The 23908-nt window shown below is 37.2% G+C and overlaps 1 protein-coding gene across 2 annotated transcripts in view; it reads left to right on the forward strand.

Moving 5' to 3' along the window:
* The window catches only part of CUL2 (cullin 2), a 104375-nt gene that overhangs the window by 13608 nt on the left and 66859 nt on the right, over nt 1-23908 (forward strand). For both annotated transcript variants that reach the window (XM_080810096.1, XM_080810095.1), the window contains exons 2-3: nt 11406-11546; nt 22405-22507. In XM_080810096.1, coding sequence (XP_080666222.1) covers nt 11428-11546; nt 22405-22507 — 222 coding nt within the window. In that variant the 5' untranslated portion in view covers nt 11406-11427. The remainder of the gene's footprint in view (nt 1-11405; nt 11547-22404; nt 22508-23908) is intronic.

Raw genomic sequence — 23908 nt, forward strand, 5'->3', positions numbered from 1 at the left:
GTGTGTAGTGGTATCTTGTTGAAGTTTTAATACGTGTTTTTCTAATGACTAATGAAGTTGAACATCTTTTATGTACTCATTTGCTATCAGTATTTCTCAACTCTTTGGGTCTTTTGACTACTTTTTATTTGGATTGTGTGTTGTATTATTCCTGAGCTTTGAGCATTCTTTATAGAGTTCTTTGAGAGTTCTGGGTAGTAATCCTGTGTGTGTGTATTGTGTATCTGTCCTATATCAGATCTGTATCTTACAAATATTTTCTCCCAGGCTGTAGCTTTTCGTTCATTTTTTTTTTCTGTTGAGGTATAATCGCCATATAACATATTAGTTTCAGGCTTACAATGTAATGATTTCAGTATTTGTATATATTGCCAAGTGATTATCATAGTATGTATAGTTAACATCTGTTATGTAGTCAGAAAAATTTTTTTTTCTTATGATGAGAACTTTAAGATTTACTCTCTTAGCAACTTTCAAATACATAACATTTGGTATTATTAACTGTGGTCCTCATGCTGCACATCACATCCCCAGGACTTATTTATATGATAACTGGAAGGTTGTATCTTTTGACACCTGTCACTCATTTACTCACTCTTTACTCCCCATTTCTAGTAGCCTGTTCTGTTCTCTGTATCTATGAGTTTGTGTTATTTTGTTCCATACAGATTTTAGCATTGTTTTTCCTATTTCTGTGGGGAAAAAAATGCTAATGGAACTTTGATAGGGATTGCATCAACTCAGTAGAGTGCGTTAGGTAGTATGGACGTTTTAACACAATTTTTTTTTTTTTTTAAGATTTTATTTATTTGACAGAGAGAGACACAGCAAGAGAGGTTAGTAAGGGGAATGGGAGAGGGAGAAGCAGGCTTCCCGCTGAGCAGGGAGCATGGTGCATTGCAGTGAGGTGCGGTGCGGGGCTGGATCCCGCTGGGATCATGGGACGCTGGGATCATGACCCAGGCCAAAGGCAGACGCTTAATGACTGAGCCACCCAGGTGCCCAACACAAAATATCTTTAGCACGGAATATCTTTTCGTTTGTGTTTTCTTCAATTTTTCTTCCATCAGTGTCTTATAGTAAGGTGTCTAAAAGTACAGGTTCTCCTACCTTTGTGGTTATTTATTTCTAGGTTTGTTTGTTTGTTTTAAAATTTTTTTATTTGACAGAGAAGGATGGAGAGAGAGGGAATACAAGCAGGGGGAAGTGGGAAAGGGAGAAGCAGGCTTCCCACTGAGCAGGGAGCCTGTTGCAGGGCTCCATCCCAGGACCCTGGGATCATGACCCTATCTGAGGGTAGACACTTAACGACTGAACCACCCAGTCACCCTTATTCCTAGGTTTTCTTTTTGATGCAATTGTAAATGGGATTGTTTTCTTAATTTCGATTTCTGGTAGGTAGTTATTGGTGTATAGAAATACAACAGATTTTTGTATACTGATTTTGTGTCCTATAACACTACTGAATTAGTTTATTCCTTCAAATAGGTTTTTGGTGGAGCCTTTAGGATTTTCTGTATATAATATTGTTACCTGCAAATACTGACAGTTTTACTTCTTTTCTAATTTGGTTGCTTTTTACTTATTTTTCTTGTTTAATTGCTGTGGTTCAATTTTCAATAGTGTGTTGAATAAAAGTAGTAAGAGTAGATATCCTTGTCTTAAAGCTTTTAGCTTTTCACTGTTGGTTACAGTGTTAGCCATAGGCTTTTAATATATGGCTTTTATTGGGGCGCCTGGGTGGCTCAGTGGGTTAAAGCCTCTGCCTTCGGCTCAGGTCATGATCCCAGGATCCTGGGATCGAGCCCCGCATCAGGCTCTCTGCTCTGTGGAGAGCCTGCTTTCTCCTCTCTCTCTGCCTGCCTCTCTGCCCACTTGTGATCTCTGTCTGTCAAATAAATAAATAGAATCTTTAAAAAAAAATATGGCTTTTATTGTGCTGAGGTACATTCCCTTTAAGCCCACTTTATTGAGAGTTTTTATCATAAATGGGTGTTAAATTTTGTCATGCTTTTTCTGCATCTATTTTGATGATAATATAATATTTATCATTGATTTTGTTAATGTGGTTTATCACATTGATTGAGTTGAGGATGTTAAATAAATTCCACTTGATCTTGGTGTATGATCCTTTTGTATTGTTGAATTTGGTTTGCTATTATTTTGTTGAGGGTTTTTGCGTCTATGTTCGTCAGGGATATCAGCTATAATTTTCTGTTCTTGTGGCATCCTTGTCTCATTTTGGTATCAGAATAATACTGGCCATATAAAATGAGTTTGGAAGGTTTCCTTCCTCTTCTGTTTTTTGAAAGAGTTTGAGAACAATTGGTATTAATTATTTGAATGTTTAGTAGAATTTACCAGTGAAGCTGTTTGGTCCTGGACATTTGTTTGCTGGGAGGTTTTTGATTACTCATGCTGCCTCTTAACTAGTAATCAGTCTGGTTAAATTTTCTATTTCTTCATAATTCAGTTTTGGTAAGTTTTATGTTTCTAGGAATTTATCCATTTTTTTATATGTTGTCAAATTTGTTTACATATTATTTGTTCATAATCATTTCTTTAAAATCCTTTATGTGTCCATGGTATCAGTTGTAATGTCTTCTCTTTCATTTCTGATTTTGAGTTCTTTTTTTTTTCTTGGTGAGTCTAGCTAAAGATTTGTCACTTTAGTTTATTTTTTCCAAGAATCAGGTCTTAGTTTCATTGATCTTTTCTATTATCTTTTTAGTTTTTATTTCACTTTTTTCCACTCTGATTTTTGCTGTTTCCTTTCTTCCACTAACTTTGGGCTTCCTTTGCTCTTTTTTTCTTAGTTGCTTGAGGTGTGAAGCTAGTGTTTGAGATTTTTCTTATCTCTTGGGGTAGGCATTTGTTGCAGACTGCCATCTTTTGCTGTATCCCACAAGTTCTGGTATGTTGTATGTTCTGTTTTTCATACTTTTCAGTCTCTTTTTATTTCTCTTTTGATTTCTTCTTTGACTCTGGTTGTTCAATAGCATGTTGTTAAATTTGTGAATTTTCCAGTTTTCTTCCTGTTATTGATCTCTAGTTTTATGCCATTGTGGTCAGAAATAATGCTTGATAGGATTTCAGTCTTCTTAAAATTTTTTTTTTAAAGACTTTATTTATTTATTTGACAGACAAAGATCACAAGTAGGCAGAGAGAGAGGAAGGGAAGCAGGCCCCCCCCCGCTGAGCAGAGAGCCCGATGCGGGACTCGATTCCAGGACCCTGGGATCGTGACCCGAGCCGAAGGCAGAGGCTTTAACCCACTGAGCCACCCAGGTGCCCCTCAGTCTTCTTAAATTTATTAAGATTTATTTTTTGGCCTAATATATGATCTGTCCTGGAGAATGTTCCATGTGCACTTCAGAAGAATGGATTCTGTTGTGTTTGGGTGGAATGTTATGTATATATCTATCAAGTCCACCTGGTCTAACATGTTTAAGGTTGATATTTGCTTATTGATTTTTTTCTAAATTTAACTATCCCAGCTTTCTTTTTGTTTCCATTTGCAAGGAGTATCTTCTATCCCTTCACCTTCAGTTTGTGTGTATCCTTAAATTTGAAGTGAGACTCTTGTAGGCAGCATATAGATGGGTTTTGTTTTTAAATCCATTTTGACATTCTTTGTTTTTCGGTTGGAGAGTTGTGTCTATTTAAGTTGATAGGTATGCACTTACTGCCATTTTTTTGTAAATTGTATTCTGGCTGTTTTGCAGCTCCTCTTTGTTCCTTTCTTTCCTTGCTCTCTCCCTTTGTGGTTTGAGAATTTATTTACTGGTGCACTTAAATTCCTTTTTCTTTATCTTTGTGTATCTTTACCATTTGTTTATCTTTTGTTTTGCTTTGTGGTTACCATGAGGCTTACATATAACAGCTATATTTGTAACTGTTTAAGTTGATAACAGCTTAAGGTTGAGTGCATTCTAAAAAGCTTTACATTTTTACTCTCCCTTACATTTTATATTTTTGAAGTCATGTTTTACATCCTTTTATTTTGTGTATTGCTTAACTAATTACTATACTTATAGTTATTTTTACTACTTTTGTTTTCTACCCTTTATAACTAGGTTTATATATATTTATTATATATTTACCATTTTCTTGCCAGCATTATTCCAAGATGAGAAGTTGTTAATTTTGAGGAAGTCCAGTTTTTTCTTTTATGACTCAGGCTTTTTGTGTTATAACTAGGAAATATTTTCTTAAACGTTTCTTAGTTTTTAATTTAATCTACCTAAATTATCCCCTGGTTCTCCACCAGAGCTGCTAACTCCTCCTTACAGTGTCCAAACATGTTATGCAGTGAGAGGAGGGGTGAGGAAGGAAGGAGTCAAGGCAAAATATGGCCCAGGGGCCAAATGCTTTCCTCTCCCTGTTTTTGTAAGTAAAGTTTTATTGGAACACAACCATGCTTATTCATTTGCTATTGTCTGTGGCTGCTCTTGTGTTCCAATGGCAGAATTGAGTTAGTTTTAACAGAGGCTGAATGGCTCTCAAAGCCTAAAGTATATATTATCTACTCCTTTACAAGAAAAGTTGATTGCCACCTGAGATGATCTATTAGTTCCTCCTTCCCCTTTTCTTAGGGCAACTCTCCTGTAGCCCTTTATTCTTAAGTGTCTTTCTGGACAAATTGTTTTTAAGCTCTGTATAATAGCTATTCTGAAAAATTGTTATTTCTCCTTTGTTAGATCCTTCTGTTTCTGGGATCCCAAGTCTTTCTTAATTTGTTTCATTCCCTCCTGATAGAATATATCTTCTCTTTCCCTGTTTAAAAAGGCTGCATCGGAAGTAAATTGAATCACTCTTAATAGAGAATTCTAGGTGGTTAGTCAGTTTCCTTGAGAATTTTGAAGGCATAGCTTTATATTACCTTCCACCTTCCAGTGTTGCTCTTGATAAATCCAAAGACTTTCCAGCTTAGGGTTTGCTGTAACCTGTTCTTCTTTTCTGAAGACTTTTGGAATCTTTTCTTTTTCCTCAATGTTTTAATATGGCAAAAAGAGGTGCCTGTTATTTATTTATTTATTTTTAAAAAGATTTTTATTTATTTATTTGGCAGACAGAGATCACAAGTGGGCAGAGAGGCAGACAGAGGGAGAGATGGGGAAGCAGGCTCCCTGGCAAGCAGAGAGCCCGATGTGGGGCTCGATCCCAGAACCCTGGCATCACGACCTGAGCTGAAGGCAGAGGCTTTAACTCACTGAGCCACCTTTTTAAAATCAAATATTCTGGGTATTGTGTAGACCCCTTTTAATTGGAAAACTCATGTTCTTCAGTTTTAGGGTGGTTTTTTTTTTCACTTTGATAATTACCTCTCCTTCTGATTTTCTTTCTTCTTCTTCTTTTTTTTTTTTTAAGATCTTTTATTTATTTGACACAGAGAGACCACAAGTAGGCAGAGAGGCAGGCAGAGAGAGAGAGGGTGGAAGCAGGCTCCCTCCCCGCTGAGCAGAGAGCCCGATGTGAGGCTCCATCCCAGGACCCTGGGATCACGACCTGAGCCGAAGGCAGATGCTTTAACCCACTAAGCCACCCAGGCACCACTTGTTCTGATTTTCTTAGGATGCATATTGATTGCATGTTGGATCTCTTAGATTAGTATCTCTCAGAAACTGAGTTTTCTTCTTTCTTTTTTTTTTTTTATTTTAATAAACATATAATGTATTTTTATCCCCAGGGGTACAGGTCTGTGAATCGTCTGGTTTACACATTTCACAGCACTCATCATAGCCCATACCCTCCCCAATTTCTTTCTTTTATGTACTCCCCTCACCCCATGCTTATGATGAGGAGAAGGATTTTTACCCCCTTCCTTTGGAAAATTGCAAATATATACAGAAAAATGAATAGTATAATAAACCCGCTTATACTTGTCACTCATCCTAAATATTCATAACCAAGCTGTTAACGTTTTAATTTTTTATTTAAAATTTTTTTTTGTTTAAAGATTTTATTTCTTGTCAGAGGGTGCATGCATAAGCAGGGCAAGCGGCAGGCAGAGGGAGAAGCAGACTCCCCTCTGAGCAAGGAGCCTGATGTGGAACTCTATCCTAGGACCCTGGGATCATGACATGAGCTGAAGGCAAATGCTTAACCTGGCGAGCCACCCAGGTGTCCCGTAAGATGTTAATTTTGAAGCCAATCTCAGATGGCATTTCATTATATTCATAAATATTTTGGAATATGACCTAATAGACAGGACTCTCAATTTAAAAAAACCTCATTTTATAATTATCATTATAAAAAGTTAAAAATTACTTATTTAAGGTTATCAAATATCCTGTCATTGTCCAAGTGTCCAGGGGTGTCATAATTTAATACAAAAGATTGTCTACATCCAAATAAGTTCATTCATACTGTAATTGATTAATGTGCCTTTTAGTCTGATTTAAATTCCTCCTCTAGGGACGCCTGGGTGCTCAGTTGGTTGGGCAGCTGCCTTCGGCTCGGGTCATGATCCCAGGGTCCTGGGATCGAGTCCCATATCGGGCTCTTTGCTCGGCAGGGAGCCTGCTTCTCCCTTTGCCTCTGCCTGCCTCTCTGTCTGCCTGTGCTCACTCTCTCCGACAAATAAATAAATAAAATCTTTAAAAAAATAAATAAATTCCTCCTCTATATCTCTTTCCCTCTCTCTTTTTCTTTTCTTTCTTATATGTGCGCATATTTATTGAAGAAATCTGATTATCTAGTAGTTTCCTACAGTCTGGATTTTGCTGACTGTAGATTGTAAATTGAATAGTGATTGTAATAATTGAATACTGATTGTAGATTGAATAATGCTTGAATATATAATATATATAGCATAGAATGCATTCAGATGACCTCTTTTTTGAGCAACTTCATTCACTAAGTCTGATTTTGATGTTCATCCATTTTGTAACATCTATCAGTACTTCATTCTCTTACATTGTGGAATAATAATCCATTGTGTGGATATACTTCATTTATCCATTTATCTGTTGATAGACATTTGAGTTAATTTCTTCTTTTTGGCCTTTATGAATAATGTTGCTGTGAACATTCATGTACAAGTTTTTGTGTGGCTATGTTTTCTCTTGGGTATATATGTGGGAGTGGAATTTCTGGGTCATATGATAACTCTTTTTATGTAAATTACTTCTGTAATTATTTAATTTACTGTTGATAATCATACATATTTACAAATGGTTCTGAGAAAATCTAGTCTAAATTGTTTTCAAATGTAATGAAAATTTTGTAGGTATTAAAATTAATGTTGACATAATGTTATTTGGAAATGTAATGACACATGAATATTTTTTGAAATGTTTTCTTTCTTTCTTTCTTTTGGTTTTTTTTTTTTATTTAGAGCCTGTGATTTGTTTTTAGGGTTCATAACATTCATGAGCCTTAGGCATAGTACCTGTGTACTGCCTAAGTGTTAAAAGTCCTAACATTGGGGTGCCTGGGGGGCTTACTCGGCTAAGCATCTGCCTTCAACTCAGGTCATGATCTCAGGGTTCTGGGATCGAGTTCCACATCAGGCTCTTTGCTTAATGGGGACCTTCTTCTCCCTCTGCCTGCCAGTTATCCTGCTTGTGTTCTCTTTGCTGTATCTCTCAAACAGATAAACAAAATCTTTAAAACTAAACAAAACAAAACCCAAAATCCCTAATATTGCCTGGGTGAAACTCAGGAAAAAGCCAAGGTGGTAATATGAGAACTTTGTGGACACTCAGTGGGACGTAATCTAAGTGGGAATGGAAAATGTCTTGGCAGAATGTCAGGCATAGGACCATGATGGGGTCTTTAGTAAAGCACAGGGATGAAGAAGACTCATTTAGTTTTACGAATTACCAGACAGCTTGGGAGATGTAGAAGAATAGTGAGGTGATCATGTTCCTGCTTCTTTACTTGCTCTGTATCATCCTTATATAAATTCCTCATGAATAATTACATATAAACAATTTTGATAAGATGAAGGAACTTAGATTTTTAATTATATGAACTTTCTATTGTGTAAGCGGAGAATTGAGGAGACAGTTTCAGCATACTTTCAGCTATTGGTTCATTAAATTCTAGTATGTTTCACTAAGCTAGTGTTTTTCTCACCTTGACTTCCATATTTTCCATCCATCTAAAAATGGATTATCACTGCATATATACCCACTCTACCATAAACCTGTTGGTTTTAGCAAAGAAGTCAGTGTCACTCTAATTCTGTCAAAATTTGAATAAAGGTAAAAGGTAATCATGTAGCCATTAAAATAATTTACAGGTAGTGGGCATAATACCACCATAATAATAAAGGAAAAAAAACTATTATAAAGGGGACATTGCCAACTTTTTAGTATACAGTAACAAAATAGGCCTTATCTTTAAGAAACACTCCAGTAGGCGTGCCTGGGTGGCTCAGTGGGTTAAAGCCTCTGTCTTCAGCTCAGGTCATGATCTCAGTGTCTGGGGATTGAGTCCCTCATTGGACTCTCTGCTCAGCAGGGAGCCTGCTTCCCCCCTCTCTCTGCCTGCCTCTCTACCTACTTGTGATCTCTCTCTGTCAAATAAATAAATAAAATCTTAAAAAAAAAGAAAAAAGAAAAACACTCCAACAACTACAGTTCAGGTTGGGTAATGCTCTAAGAGTGGTAAGTCAGAATTTTCTCATGTACTACATAAAATAGGGTACCTAACCTGGTTTAACTGGGCCCAGGGGAAGTTTTTATTTATTTATATAGTTAAGAGAGAGATAGTGAGAGAGTTGAGCACAGAGGGAGAGTGAGAACGAGAAGCAGACTCCCCGCCAAGCGGAGGGCCTGATATGGGGCTTGATCCCAGGATCCTGAGATCATGACCTGAGCTGAAGACAGATGCCTAACCAACTGAGCCACCTACGTGTCCCCCAGGGAAAGTTTTTTAAAGGCAGGTATACTACACCAAGGCTGTGATATCAGTAAGAGTTAGGTGAATGGGTAGAAAGAGGGAGGAAGAAAAAGAGAAGAATTTTAGGTAAAGAAAACAAAGAGTAAAGGCTGGGTGTGTGAATTAGCCTGCGGAGTTCACTAACCTCAAAGCCAGAGAAGTTACTGGATTATGATGTCAAGGAAGGGAGTCCCATGAGAAGAGGAAGCTGAAAAGATGCTTGTACTAATAAGGTCAAATCATAGAAGCTTAGTATGCCAGGTTGTCAGTGAGTTTAAACTTCAGGCTATCTATAGTGGAAAATATCAAATGGCTTTTAAGTATAAGAGTGACTGGTTAACTTTTTGGTTTAGGTAGGTTATTTTTGTCTTTGAGTGCCAGTTCTGAGATTATAACTTTGAAGGTCACGAATTTTATTTATTGACCGCTATATCCTTAGAGGCTAGAATGGTACCTTGCAAGTATTTAACATTCACCAAAGATGCTAGTAAGGCAGTATAGTTGCATATAGCAATTAAGAGGAAGGGATCCAGCACAGGTGTGAATCCTTTTGAGGCCACCATTGAATAGTGCTGTGACCTTAAGCAGGTTCCTTAATCACCCTATGACTCAGTTTTCTTATGTGGAATATGGAGAGAATAGTTGGACCTACCTAATCAGATAGTTCTGAGAATTAAATGAGTTTGTATAAAGTGCTTAGAATAGTGCTTGGCTCATAGTAAGTACTATATAAATATTATAGGAATAGATAAGTTTAAGAAGTAATTCAGGAACACAGTTGGATAGGATGTGGTAAATAAGGGTGTGAAGTAGTTAACGTTGATTCCCTTTGTAGAGCTAGCGCTTTAGGTCCTCCCTGTTTCTCCCCTACACCTACTCACAACATACATACACTCAAACTCACTCACTCTTACTCTCACAGATAACTGCTCATCCATTCTAGTTAGTACTGGAAGTTTAAATAAATCCTGGTGGTTAGTCTCTGGTATGTTGAGAAAAGACTGTTGATTCAGGGTGGCACATCCTCCTGGATTTTGTTTGGTTTCTCTCTGATTCCTTTTCTTTTTCTTGAAATCTCTTCCTTGGACTCCTTGAGTTCTTTACTTCTCAGAACAAAAATGTAAGCAGGGCTTTGAGCCACTTCCAGTTGGTGGGCTGGTGGTGTGTAGCCACTTTCTTCCCCTTGTCTCCTTTTTTTCTTTATGCTTCTTCCCCTTCTCCCCATTGTTTACCTACTCCTTATTTTCCTACACAATAGGAGACAAGAGAGAGGATTTCCTCCTTATTTGGCCTTGCCTACAAGGCTAGCTTGGTGTTCACAGTTCTGGTAATTATGGAAAGCTTTGGGGAGAATGTTAAAACACATGTCAGAAAAGTACTCCCTTCTTCAATTAAATTTAACTTTAGGGACGCCTGGGTGGCTCAGTTGGTTAAGCGGCTGCCTTCGGCTCAGGTCATGATCCCAGCGTCCTGGGATCGAGTCCCACATCGGGCTCCTTGCTCGGCGGGGAGCCTGCTTCTCCCTCTGCCTCTGCCTGCCACTCTGTCTGCCTGTGCTCGCTCGCTCTCTCTCTCTAACAAATAAATAAATTTAAAAAAAAATTTAAAAAAAAAATTTAACTTTAAAAGAGTTCTCTTTTAATCTGTTTTTCTGATATTGATATTTTTCTGTTTATCTGATATTGGGAAGCATTTGGAATCTAGCACTTAAGCCAAGTTTCTCTACCCTTTTGTTTCAGAAACTGGCTGACTTCTAGAATATAGCTTGTCTGCTAGGCAAAGAAATCTTTTAGCTCACTTCTGGGCTGGTCAAGGTCACCAGAATCAGAGGTTTCATGCTAGAGCCATGCTTTCATTAGGTGTGTGGGACTGGATACTCTGAGAATCTAAGATGGAGCCTTAGCTCTCTGCTGCAACGCTGATGGTCTTTGAAATCTATACATTTTTTAAATCTTTTTAGGTTCATGTGGATTTTGTGTTCTACTCTGTGGTTCATTTGTTTTGATAGAAATGTAAATTTCCTTCCTAATCTTTTACCTAAACTAAGGTTCTGGGAAGATAAACCCTTTTACTTTCTTGTGTCTTCTCATATTCCCACCTATCTCATTCCCTAGTTTAAAGAGTACATACAAGGATTTGGAGCCAAAACCTTTTTATTGAGTGTCTCTTGCATATTTCTTATGATGGGAGTTGGGTTTTTGGCTAATGGGGCCTCAGCTTTTTTCCCTCAACACACTGAGTCTTCTAAATCCTTGGAACAACACTCTTGATCATAAATAACTTGGAGTAAAAGCTTTCCATATCCTAGAGTTTGTAATGAATGTAAATATTCTGTGTAATTCCTTGTCTGGATAGTCATGAAAAGATAGTGGCCAGTGTCTATTGTGTTTTTACTGTGCGCCAGGTTCTGTTCTCACCCCTTTTGTCTATTGTGCTGGTGAATTTTGTGATGCTTTAAAAACAAGTAACTTGTTTGTAGAATTCTTGCTAACGTTACTGTTGTTTTTAATTAACAGATTTCAACACTAAACTTGCACAATGTCTTTGAAACCAAGAGTAGTAGATTTTGATGAAACATGGAACAAACTTTTAACGACAATCAAAGCTGTTGTCATGTTGGAATACGTGGAAAGAGCAACATGGAACGATCGCTTCTCGTATCCTTTTAGTGGCACTGATAAATGTTCTTGTATTGATAGTGATATTGTATTAGTAACTCTGTCAGTGAACATTGGTAAATGTCCTAAAACTGATAAACTTGTTGAAAAGTGAAAACAGGTTTATGCTTATGTAAATGGAAGAGAATGCCATGTGACTGCTTTCACATATATTTTTTACATTTCCAAGTTCACCTATATGTGTCAGTCAACAATCTGAGAACCTTTCATTTGACTGTACTAATTGAGCACTTACGTATATGTCAGGTACTACTCAAGGCTTTGGGAACACAGGGTATACAAAACTACTTTCCTTTCATTCTACTAAGGGAAACAGACAATAAACAGGTATTTTAAAAAAATCTAATGCCAGTGCTTCTACTAGCAGGTAGTGATGGACTCTCTAGGTAAAAATAAAGCAGGGTAAGGGCATGGAGAATGGTTAGAGTATGAATGTATGCAACTCTCTTAGGTGGGATGGTCATGGAAGATTTCTCTGAGGAAGGTGGTGATATTTGAACAGAGATTGGACCAAAGTGAGGGAGCAAATCCTACAAATATCTGGGGGAAGAGAGTGAATGGCAAGTTTAATGACTTGACAGCTAGAAAGGTTTTTTAATTAAGTTTTCTATATTTGTGAATTAGCAGTTTTATATGAAAATACAAATTTTGTGGTTTCTCTAGAACAATCTGAGTCGTGGTGTTCTGCATTCCCACATGACAGCAACCCTTTTTTAAATATATACATACTGTATGTATTAATTATATATAAAAAACACTGTATAACCAGGGCATTATGGATATAAACTCTGCACCAAGAAAAAGCCCCTCAATATTAAAATACTTCAGCTTCTTAGTATTTGGGAGGTTAAAGGGGTCTCTAGGAACCCTTGGCCACAGGTACCTGGGGCAAAGTCATGGATGGCAGTCTTACCAGTTCTGCCATTGTCTTCCAGGGACCAAGGCTGGGTGGGCATGGGGACAGTATAGGTACATTGGCACATGTTCACTGGCAGACTTCTGAACTGTCTCAGTCTGCCACAGGACACACCATACATGTCCTTTCTTAGGGTAAAGAAAGGGGGTAGGGTTGAGGCCTGGTGTCTCTGGGTCCAAATGGCAAGGTAGTGCCAGGGCCTTGCAGGAGGCCTTGAGTACTGGCTGGACGTGGTAGGAACCAGAGATTCATTCTCCAGAAAGGGAAGTTAAGATGTGAAGATATTAACCAAAATGTGTGTGGAGATTCAGTTTTTTCCAACTCTGTGCTGCCCTCTAGCAGTCTTCTGGGACTAAGGGCTGGCTACCCTCATCATGTGGGCATATACTCTTTAGAAAAGCTTGGATTGTGTACGTGACCCAACTTGTTCTTAATGCCTAATTCAGTTTTTTTTTTTTTTAAGATTTTATTTATTTATTTGACGGAGAGATCGCAAGTAGGCAGAGAGGCAGGCAGAGAGAGAGGAGGAAGCAGGCTCCCCGCTGAGCAGAGACCCCCCCCCCATATGGGGCTCCATCCCAGGATGCTGGGATCATGACCTGAGCCGAAGGCAGAGGCTTTAACCCACTGAGCCACCCAGGCGCCCCGCCTAATTCAGTTTTTAATATTAAGCTGACTGTTGATGTAAGAATGGTGAGGTTCTTTTAGACCAACAGCAAACCATCTCATTCGTTACATTTGCAGTCATTACTAAGAAACATGTTAGGCTACCTATGTTCTAGCCACTAAAGATAAATAAAATGATTGTAAAGTTTCTGGAAGCCTTCATAGTTTACAAGGGTGTTTTATATTTTTTTATATTATTTAGTACCTCAAATAAGCCTGTAAGATTGGTGGGGCAGATACAATTGTCTTTATTTAACAAAGGAGGAAATTGATACTCACATCATGCAGGTAGTAATTGAAGTAGCACAGACTTGAATATGAGATTTCTAACATCTAATTCCCTATACTTGCCAGTATATCTAGAGGATAATTGATATAGATTCTGCCTTTGAAGAACTTATTATTGAATTAGTCTAATTTTTTTTATGGAACATCATTGATTGTTTTTGCATAGGACTCTTTTTCTTTTTTGCATAGGACTCTTAATAAAATGGAAAATGTTAAATTTACTTGTGTGTTAATGAGGTTTCACTAGACAAGTATGTAGGTAGTTTTAAGGCTATTTCAACTGAAATATGAACGAGAAAGGAGTTGGTTGTAGAAATACCTGACTTCCTTGGAAAGTGTTGCTTCAGTCACTGTTATTTCTAAGATGTTTATTGTTTGATTCATCTGAGATGGTCCAGTTACCTACTCACGAATTTTTTCTTCCCTTTAAAATAAAGAATATCTGCAAAAACAATAAAATTAAGAATGAAATTTCTTACTTTAAATTCTATTTTGAAAAATAAAGGACTGTGTTACTAGTTATTCTGAAGTAAAATCCTTTTCCCTGTTAATTTGTCCAAGAATACGAGGTTGACTTCTGACCCTTAGGTATCTTAATAGAAATTTTAGAGGCTATAAAAACTTTAATCTTTTGAAAATGAAAAGAAGCCCCCCCCATTGTGTATCACCGTATGTGATAGTAATTGATCTTTTTTTTTTAATATTTTATTTATTTATTTGACAGAGAGAAATCACAAGTAGGCAGAGAGGCAAGCAGAGAGAGAGAGGGGGAAGCAGGCTCCCTGCTGAGCAGAGAGCCCCATGTGGGGCTTGATCCCAGGACCCTGAGATCATGAGCTGGGCTAAAGGCAGAAACTTAAAGCACTGAGCCACCCAGGCACCCCAGTAATTGATCTTTTATAAAGCATTTTTTTTGGGTGTGTGAAATGTAGTGTGGTTGACCCTTGAACACATGTGTGAACTGTGTGTATATAAAAAAGGTGTTTTGGGGGTACCTGGGTGACTCAGTGGGTTAAGCCTCTGCCTTCGGCTCAGGTCATGATCTCAGGTTCCTGGGATTGAGCCCCGCATTGGGCTTTCTGCTTGGGGGGGAGCCTGCTCCCCCCCCCCTCCTGCCTCTCTGCCTACTTGTGATCTCTCTCTGTGTCAAATAAATAAATAAAATATTTTTTTTTAAAAAAAGATATTTTGTTTTGTTTGGAAAGATTTATTTAATCTATTTTAGAGATTTTAGGGAGCGAGAACTGGGGTGGGGAGGGACAGAGGCAGAAGGGAGTAGAGAATCTCAAGCAGATTGCCCACTGAGCATGGATCCTGACATGGGGCTTTATCTCAGGACCCATGAGATCATGAACAGAACCAAAATGAAGAGCCAGACCAGCTGAGTCTGACCAGCTGAGCCACCCAGGCACCCTTTTTTTTTTTTTTTTTTTAAGATTTTATTTATTTATTTGACAGAGATCACAAGTAGGCAGAGAGGCAGGCAGAGAGAGAGAGAGAGGAGGAAGCTGGCTCCCTGCTGAGCAGAGAGCCCGATGCGGGGCTCGATCCCAGAACCCTGGAATCATGACCCCAACCAAAGGCAGAGGCTCCAACCCACCGAGCCATCCAGGCGCCCCAGGCACGCTTTTTTTAATAAATTCAGTACTGAAAATGTATTTTCTCTTCCTGATGATTTTAATAAGATTGTCTTTTCTCTAGCTTACTTTGTTGTAAGAATACAGTATCTAATATAATATACAGAAATGTGTTAACTATTTGTATTTCAGGTAAGGTAAAGTCAACACTAGGCTATTAGTAGTTCAGTTTTGGGAGAGTCAAGTTATACGTGGATTTCCTTCTGCTCGGGGTTTGGCACCCCTCACTCCTTCGTTGTTCAAGGGTTAACTGGTACATATGTGGAAAAGTTGGTAAGGTGTACATGTGGGGTTAAACAGATAATTATAAAGCAGACACCTGTATAATCTGCACAGGTTGAGAACCAGAACACTGCGAGGATCCACCAACTCTCCCCCTACTACATGTCCTTCTCAGTTCACAAGCCCACTCCTTATCTTGGAGGGAGCTACTATTGTGACTTTTGCACCTATTATTTCCTTGTGTTTTTTTTTTTCTTTAATAGTATAACTGCTTATGTATACAGCCCTAACAATTACTGGTTCTTTCTGTGTTTGGAACTTTATATCAATCAATATATATTTCTGTGTCGTAATTTTTTCTTTGAACATATATATGTATGTGATTAATTTATAACTAGTGATTTTGTAAAATATGTAAAATATGTATTACTAGTCCCATTTTATAGCTGAGGATGTCATGATTTATTGATGGGATAAGATGACTTACCCTTGTAGGACTGAATGCTGAAGTAAAATGCTCAACTCTGCTTATACTCTTGAAGTGGACATTAAGAAAGCTTGTTCTGTCATTTGAAGTGTTTAACATGTGTAAGTACAGAATTTATGGAACAGTGTCCACAACATTTTTTACTAAATATAAACTTCATAAGGGCAAGGCTTCTTACCCATTTTGTTCACTGCTGCATTCCTAGCATCTAGCACATGTAGGTATTCAGCAAATACTTGGGGAGTGAATAGCTACTATCAACTAAATGTCATTAAGCATATTGTATAGCTGGAATAAATAACATTAATTTTAGCTAGTTCTCTTGTGTTGATAAGCAGGTTTCTTAACACTGATCCTTCATAAACGTACTGCATCTAGGTACAATGCAAGGCATTCTGGTTGATAGGTAATGTAAATAAAAGACACCAGTTTTTTAATACCTAACAAATTACCAAAAATTTTTTGAGAGATATCCTTTTATTATCTCACAGTTGTATGGATCAGAGGTCCATGGTGTGACTGCATTCTCTCTTCAGGATCTCATAAAGCGAAATTAAGGAGTTGGCTGGCTAACTCATCTAGAACTCAGGGTCCTCTTCAAAGCCCGTTGCTGTTAATTGGGAGAATTTAATTCATTGCAGTTACGGGTCTTAGGTCTCCATTTTCTTGTCTCTTGGCGGTGAACTGCTCTTGGTGACCTGGTACACCTCAGTTTTTGCATGTGACTCCCTTCCATCTTCAGTGCCAGCTGTGGCATGGCAAATCTTCCTGTGTTATCTCAGACCTCCCCCTCTGCAATTAGCCACAGAGGGCTAGAAGCAGATGGGGATCTGCGTTTAAGAGGCTCATTTGATTGGATTAGGCCCACCTGGAAAAGTCCAGGCTACTTTCCCTCTTGCGGTCAGCTGATGAGTAATCATAATTCTGACTTTTTGCTCTGAGTTCCTTTTGTCACATAAAGTAGCAGTCCCAGGTATTAGGGTGGAAAATCTTAGGAGGCCATTTTTAGAATTCTGCCTAACACAGGTAATAATATTTCTAACAAAAGCTTTACGACAGCTTAGCGTGGTTTGGGATTTACCCTTTACTAAGGATTTCTATCAAGTGCAGTGAGGTTTGGTGTAGATCTAGATTTACTGTTGTTTTTTTCTGGGTTGGAGTTCTTTGGCTGTTTTGGTTTACTTTTATTCATGGTTTTCTGCTTTTTGGCAGCTGTTAGGACAATTCCCAAACTCTGCAGTATAGTATAGATGTTCTCCTATTTAAGGGCAAGTTAAATTCTAAATAGTTTTATGTAAGTCCAAAGTGATTAAGTGAGGGGAAATCTAAAATGCCTTCATGAATGTAAAACCAGGTTTTAAAACCAGTTGTACCATTGTCCTCACTTCTAATATATATTCTGTTAGGCATCTTTTTTTTCTTTCTTTTTTTTTTTTTTTTAAAGATTTTATTTATTTGACAGAGATCACAAGTAGGCAGAGAGGCAGACAGAGAGAGAGAGGGAAGCAGGCTCCTTGCTGAGCAGAGAGCCCGATGCGGGACTCGATCCCAGGACCCTGAGATCATGACCTGAGCCGAAGACAGCGGCTTAACCCACTGAGCCACCCAGGCGCCCCTGTTAGGCATCTTTTCAAACATAGACCAAACATAGACCAGTTTTGACTTCATTGAAAAATATTGAAGTAGGTCATCTCCATCCATGACGATCCTCACAGATTTTAGTAGAACTTACTAACCTTGGCGCCTGCATTAGTAGCCCATCACTTTTTCTTTGATTGTATAGATTGGGAAAGGTTTTATCTGTAGTTTTCTCTGCTTGAAGCATCAGTAACATTTTCACTCTGTTCCAAATTAAATCAGACTAATATGTGACTATTGTAATTCTGTAGCTATATACTTTAAAGTTTTTCCGTTTAACCAATAATTTGTACCCTTGCTTGCTAGTTCATGATTTCATAGATACTGCATCTTTTACATGTTGCATGTTTATTCTTTTTCTTCAGAAATGTCAATAAAGATTTGTATTTTTTTATTGTCAATACTTTTTTGGTCATTGTACCATTTTCAATTTTAAGACAAGCTTTCCTTTTCTTTCTTTTTTTTTAAACTTACCAGCACTGTTTAAAATTTGTTTCCTGTTAGATGTAATATACATAACTTAAAAGCACATCCATATAAATCTCCTAAAAGCTATACCTTCATAATAAGAACCCATAAACATACAATGTATACTTCTTTTCCCATGGCTTGGTTTTCTGCCCCTGTTCCCCCCCCCCCTTTTTTCCTTTTTGTTTGTTTGTCTTAAAGATTTTATTTTTAGGAAATTTCTACACCTAAAATTGGGCTTGAACGCACAACCCTGAGATCAGGAGTCTCATGTTCCACTGACTGAGCCAGCCAGGTCCCCCTCTTTTTCTTGGTTCATTATAATGAGAGTCATCTGCAGTGGCCCTCAGCAGGACCGGGACACACAGGATGAAGGCCTAGGGTAGTGGAGGGGAAGATGAGAGCCCAGACAGAAAAAGACTAGACAGGAAGAGTTGAGGGACAGCAGAGACAGAAGAAAAGAAGGTGGATTTTGCAGCCTGGTGTCAAGACACCCAAAATAATAATACAGTGTTACTTCTCATTTCTGAAGGGGGAGATTTCTTAGAAAATGGTTGATGGTGTGTGTCTCACTGCTGTGAATAATCTTTACATCCCCATTGTAGAACTTATTGTTTTAGGCCCACTATACAATAAAATTGATAGTGTTAATATTCAAAATTAAACCCAAGCATAGGTAACACCTTTAATAGAGGAAATAAAATAAATGATTTTGCTTCTGGCCAACACTGTCTTTTGGTTGTAACAGAGTATAGAACTTTTGCTCTGGAACAGTTTTGTTTTTTGGCTATGAGAGTTTTTGTAAGTGCAAAGTTCATAATAGAGGAATTTTTTATATCCTGGCTCCCTAAAGAATGACATAAGGAAAAGATGACTTTGGAAAAGAGAGTGTTTAAATCTAAAACTGGCCTTCTCCAGTTATTTCCCATTTTTTGTTTTTTAAAGTGCCTTCTCTAAAACCAAATCATAATTGGATCATAGAGGGTTGGGTGCTCTTCTCAAGGCTTAAATATTTCCAAGGTGGTTAGATATTTGAATAGGTTAGAGAAAAAAAGCACATTTAGGAATATGTTTTAGATAGTTAAGTGACATTATACAGTGGTTAACTGAGACCCCAAACTATGGCGAGTTAAAAAATTGAAAGATTTATTAAGGCAGACTCCATTAAAAAAGACACAAGTACATCCTCATTGAGGATGTCAAACAGTATATAAATCCTGTATATGGATTGAAATGGGAAAGTCTCCTTGTATTCCCTGCCCTGCAGAGATCCTTTTTCCCTAAGTGGATGGAAGGTAAGTCCTGTAGCCTGAGTCCTTTTAGCCAATTTTGTTTACATGTGCATGCAGTGGATATTTTGAGATACTAGATTTGGTGATACAGAACATTTGGGCACATAATTTAGCATATCATACTGAAATTATGGTATTGAATCATGTTAATTTTTCAATATCAAATTGTGTATTTTAGAAATAAGTGTATTGTGGCTTCAGGGAAAAAAAAGGTAGAGCAAATATGATAGATGAAAACTCGAAGTAGGTATTCAGAACTTAAATATCTTAAGTGCATCACACCTTTGCCAAAGGAATTGATCTAGATCCTAAGTTTAGTCTTTATTAAAAAAAAATACATTTAAGTAGTATACTCACTGACAGAGTAACATATAGGTGAATTTTCATAACATGAACATACCCATGTACCCAATAAATAGCACTCCTAGCATCCCAGAAGTACCCCACATTCCCCCTCGGTTACTAGGGGTAACTACTCTCTTCTAATATGTTTAGTTCTGACAACACTTTTATATCTGTTTTTACTAGGGTAAGATTGTGATGAGTCATTGAGATTGAGTATAAATGTCTGATAAAACAAAACTCTCATGTGGTGAATTAGGACTTTTTTTTTCCCCCTGAGGAGTTTATAGCTAAAACCTCCAACCTGGATCCAGGAGCTCATTTAGTACATTATTTTGGAGCACCTTTCTTCTTTATTCATACCTTGCTCCTTCTCCTCTCCCCAAACTGTTGTCAGTTCTCTACAGAATTTCTGTTCAGATATATTTCTAATTTTTTTCTTAGATGATGTATGTTAAAATTTCTATCTTCTTTGTAATATAGGTTAATATTTTTATGTTATTGTTAGTAAATAGTTCTTATATACTATTTTACTTAATCTATTTTATAGAGGTTCATTATATCTTGATTGATTTAAAGTAATCGTAATAGTGTGTTTCTTTACTATATATTTTTTTTCTACAAAAATACCTGGCACAGGAGCACCTGGGTGGCTTAGTTGGTTAAGTATCTGCCTTCAGCTCAGGTCATGATGTCATGGCCCTGGGGTTGAGCCCCAAGTCGGGCTCCCTGTTGAACCGGGAGTCTGTTTCTCCCTCCCCTTTGCCCCCCACTTCATACTCTCTGTCTCTGTCTCTCAAATAAATAAATAAATCTTCAAAAAACAAAAAACCTGGCTCAGCAATATTACACTGTATGGATATTTTTGCTTCTTTGTGTTTTTTTAACTATAAAAAATTTTTTTGTTTATATTTAGCAGTAGTATATTGAAGAATGTATACATATATACATTAAGATTTTATTATTTACTAATTATGTATAATGAAAACAAATAAAAGGATTTAGAAGGAACCTGGAAAAGTCTGACCAAAATCTACCCATCCATGACCTCATAATGGAGAGGGCTGCTTGTTCTTTCTGGAGTAAGGATACTAGGTAAATAGAGCACATGATGTTGATTCCCTACCTCATCACCAAGTGTTTGATATGTGCGTCTTAAGTGTCAGGAATTGTGCCTTGGATCTGTGAATCTAGAGATGATTAAGAACAGGCTAGTGTGGATGACAAAGGTATTAATAATTTCTGTTGTATGAAAGTACTATAGAAAAAAATATATAAAATGTTATGGAGATGTAGAAGAGGAACAGTCTTCATCCTACCTCTGTATCTTTTTATAATGAAAGTTTGTTTCTTAAAATTTTTTGTTTACTATTTTTTTAAAGATTTTTACTTATTTATTTGACAGATAGAGATCATAAGTAGGCAGAGAAGCAGGCAGAGGGAGAGGAGGAAGCAGGCTCCTGCTGAGCAGAGAGCCGGACGTGGGGCTCGATCCCAGGACCCTGGGATCATGACCTGAGCTGAAGGCAGAGGCTTAAACCACTGAGCCACCCAGGCACCCCACTATTATTATTTTTAGTAATCTCTACACCCAAGGTGGGGCTTGAACTCACAACTCTGAGATCAAGAGTCATATGCTCTTCCAACTGAGCCAGCCTGGTGCACCCCCCCCACCTCTGTATTTTTAAGCAAAATTTTTATTTTGAAATACATCCCAATTCTTATATTAAGTATGCTGAATATAATATAAATAAAAATATATTAGGTATATGAAATACTTGACTCCATCCCAAATAATCAACCTTATTTTCAGTTTTTATCTGCATCTCTAATTAAGCTGTTCTCAGATTGCTTCATGTATGCTTCATCTTCAACATCTGGTCAGTGATGCACAGTTTATGCACTTTAACATTCATGAACTTAATTTGGGTCTTAAAAGGATTCTGTAGAGATCTCAAGAGAGGATTTATTATTTTTAACTTAGAGATGAGGAAATGGCAACCCAGACAGGTTAAGAGGCTTGGTCAAGATCACTGGCTAGTAAAACTAAAGTCTCAATCAGATCCCATTTCCTTTGACTTCTGTTTAGAGACTGTCTGCTACAGCATATCTCCCACTTGTGATACTTAGCAAGGTGGTACTCAAAAACTTAATTGATTAATTGATATTTCTTTTTTTTTAAAGATTTTATTTATTTATTTGACAGACAGAGATCACAAGTAGGCAGAGAGGCAGGCAGAGAGAGAGGAGGAAGCAGGCTCCCTGCTGAGCAGAGAGCCCGATGTGGGGCTCGATCCCAGGACCCTGGGATCACAACCTGAGCCAAAGGCAAAGGCTTTAACCCACTGAGCCACCCAGGCACCCCGATATTTCTATTCATAGTATAATTCTTCTTATGGAGTAAATACCAAAGGATAGTGTGTGGGTTGTAGGATGTTCTGATGAGTGCTGTGATGTGGGAAACTGTCAAATGAGTAATTTCTGTAATTGTTTTGTTTCTCACAACTGCATAGACATACCTGCTTGTGATATTCCATAGCGCTTTGTTGATATTATGCTTATGTCCATTCTTACGTAAGCCTTATTTTGTAGGTTTCTGGGTAATTTGATTTTACAGAATGCTGCCCTGAATTTTAAGCTCTTTGAGAAGAACCATTTTCCTTACAATGCTGTCTAATAATTCTCAAGTAGTATTTGCTGAATGAGTATGTGAATAACACAGGGCTTTTTAAAGTAAGCTTGGCTATATATATTTTACTTTTTCTATATCTGTATAATCTTAAATTGCCTGAAAAACCTTAAATTGCAAACTTGAGTTAAATCTCTTGTTTTAAAGTAGTATCTCCAATATTGAATATGAAAACCTTAACAATTTAACTAGAGATATCTATGCTTTATGTGTGGCCTATCCTGAACCCCTTGGAGAAAGACTTTATACAGAAACTAAGATTTTTTTGGAAAATCACGTACGGCATTTGCACAAGGTAAGAAGTAGTACATACATGATACAAATATGTTTGTAGCTGGGTAGTTACTATTAGGCTAGTTTACTGTTTTCCAGTGCAGAACTTATATCAGGTTAAGGTTATTTGCTTTGTTTCCTAAATAGCATTTTTTGATTATGTATATTTAAGGTTTGTGAGTTAAGCATTATGTTAGATTCTCCAAGGGAAATAGTTATTCAGGATCATATAACTAGTAACTGAAATAGTGGAGTTTCAAATCAAGGTTTGTTCAACTTTAAAATTTGCTTATATGTCCTCTGGATGGTGTTTATTAGAACCAAGTTTTCTCTTACTCTTGCTTCCCACCTCTTGGTAAATCTCTGTCTATTATTTTCAGCCATTTAGCTGCCTCTTCATATCCTACATAAAGTCTTACAAAAATCTAAAACGAAAAAGGGAAATGGTAGATTAAAAAGCATGATAGAAACTGTTCCTGTGACCACTTATTTTAGTTAGTATGCCATATGTACAAGGGCAGCATCACGGACCTGATCTGTGTATGAACAAAGAATTTGCGGGATTTGGCGATAGACAGTATTTCTTATTTTGGACTACTGATCTGATCAGGAACTGGTAGAGATCACTTATTGTCTGGGCTAGAAACGACTCTACCCTTCATTAGCTGTGTGACCATGGGCAACTCAATCTTCCTATGGATTGAAATTTAAGTTTCTTTATCTTTAAAATGGAGACACACTAGAGGATATTATGCTAAGCAAAATAAGTCAGTCAGAAAGACAGTTATCATATGACTTCACTCACATGTGGAATTTATGAAACAAAATAGAGGATCATACAGGAAGGGAGGGAAAAATAAAATAAGATGAAATTAGGGAGATAAATAATAAAAGACTGTTCTAATTCTAGGAAACAAACAGGGTCGTTGGGGGGAAGGGTGGGGGAATGGGGTAACTGGGTGATCATTAAGAAGGGTACTTCATTAAAAAAAAAAAAAAGGAGGGTACTTCATGTAATGCACACTGAGTGTTACATGCAACTGATAAATCCCTGAACTCTACCTCTAAAACTAATAATGTTAATTAATTGAATTTAAATAAAAAAAAATAAAAATTAAATGGAGATACAATAACACTGTATAATACTGTGTCTAACCTTGGATTTGGCTAGGTGCAGATAAATTTTAAAGTGGTGATAACCCCAGAGCACAATTGATCATGTGATGTTTCCCTTTTAAAACTTTAGAAGGAAATGCTCTACTTTTTATTATACATGGCAGATACATTTTAGTGTTCTAATATGTGCTATAATTTATCAGCTCATGAAAGCAGTTTTGATAATAGGTACTTGAAATTGTTCTTATAATGTTTCATAATTTAGTTTTAAAGTTCTGCTTTGATAATCTAGTGAACTTTGGTTATC

The sequence above is a fragment of the Martes martes genome (genome assembly GCF_963455335.1).
Source record: "Martes martes genome assembly, chromosome: 8".
In the NCBI taxonomy this organism is placed as follows: domain Eukaryota; kingdom Metazoa; phylum Chordata; class Mammalia; order Carnivora; family Mustelidae; genus Martes; species Martes martes.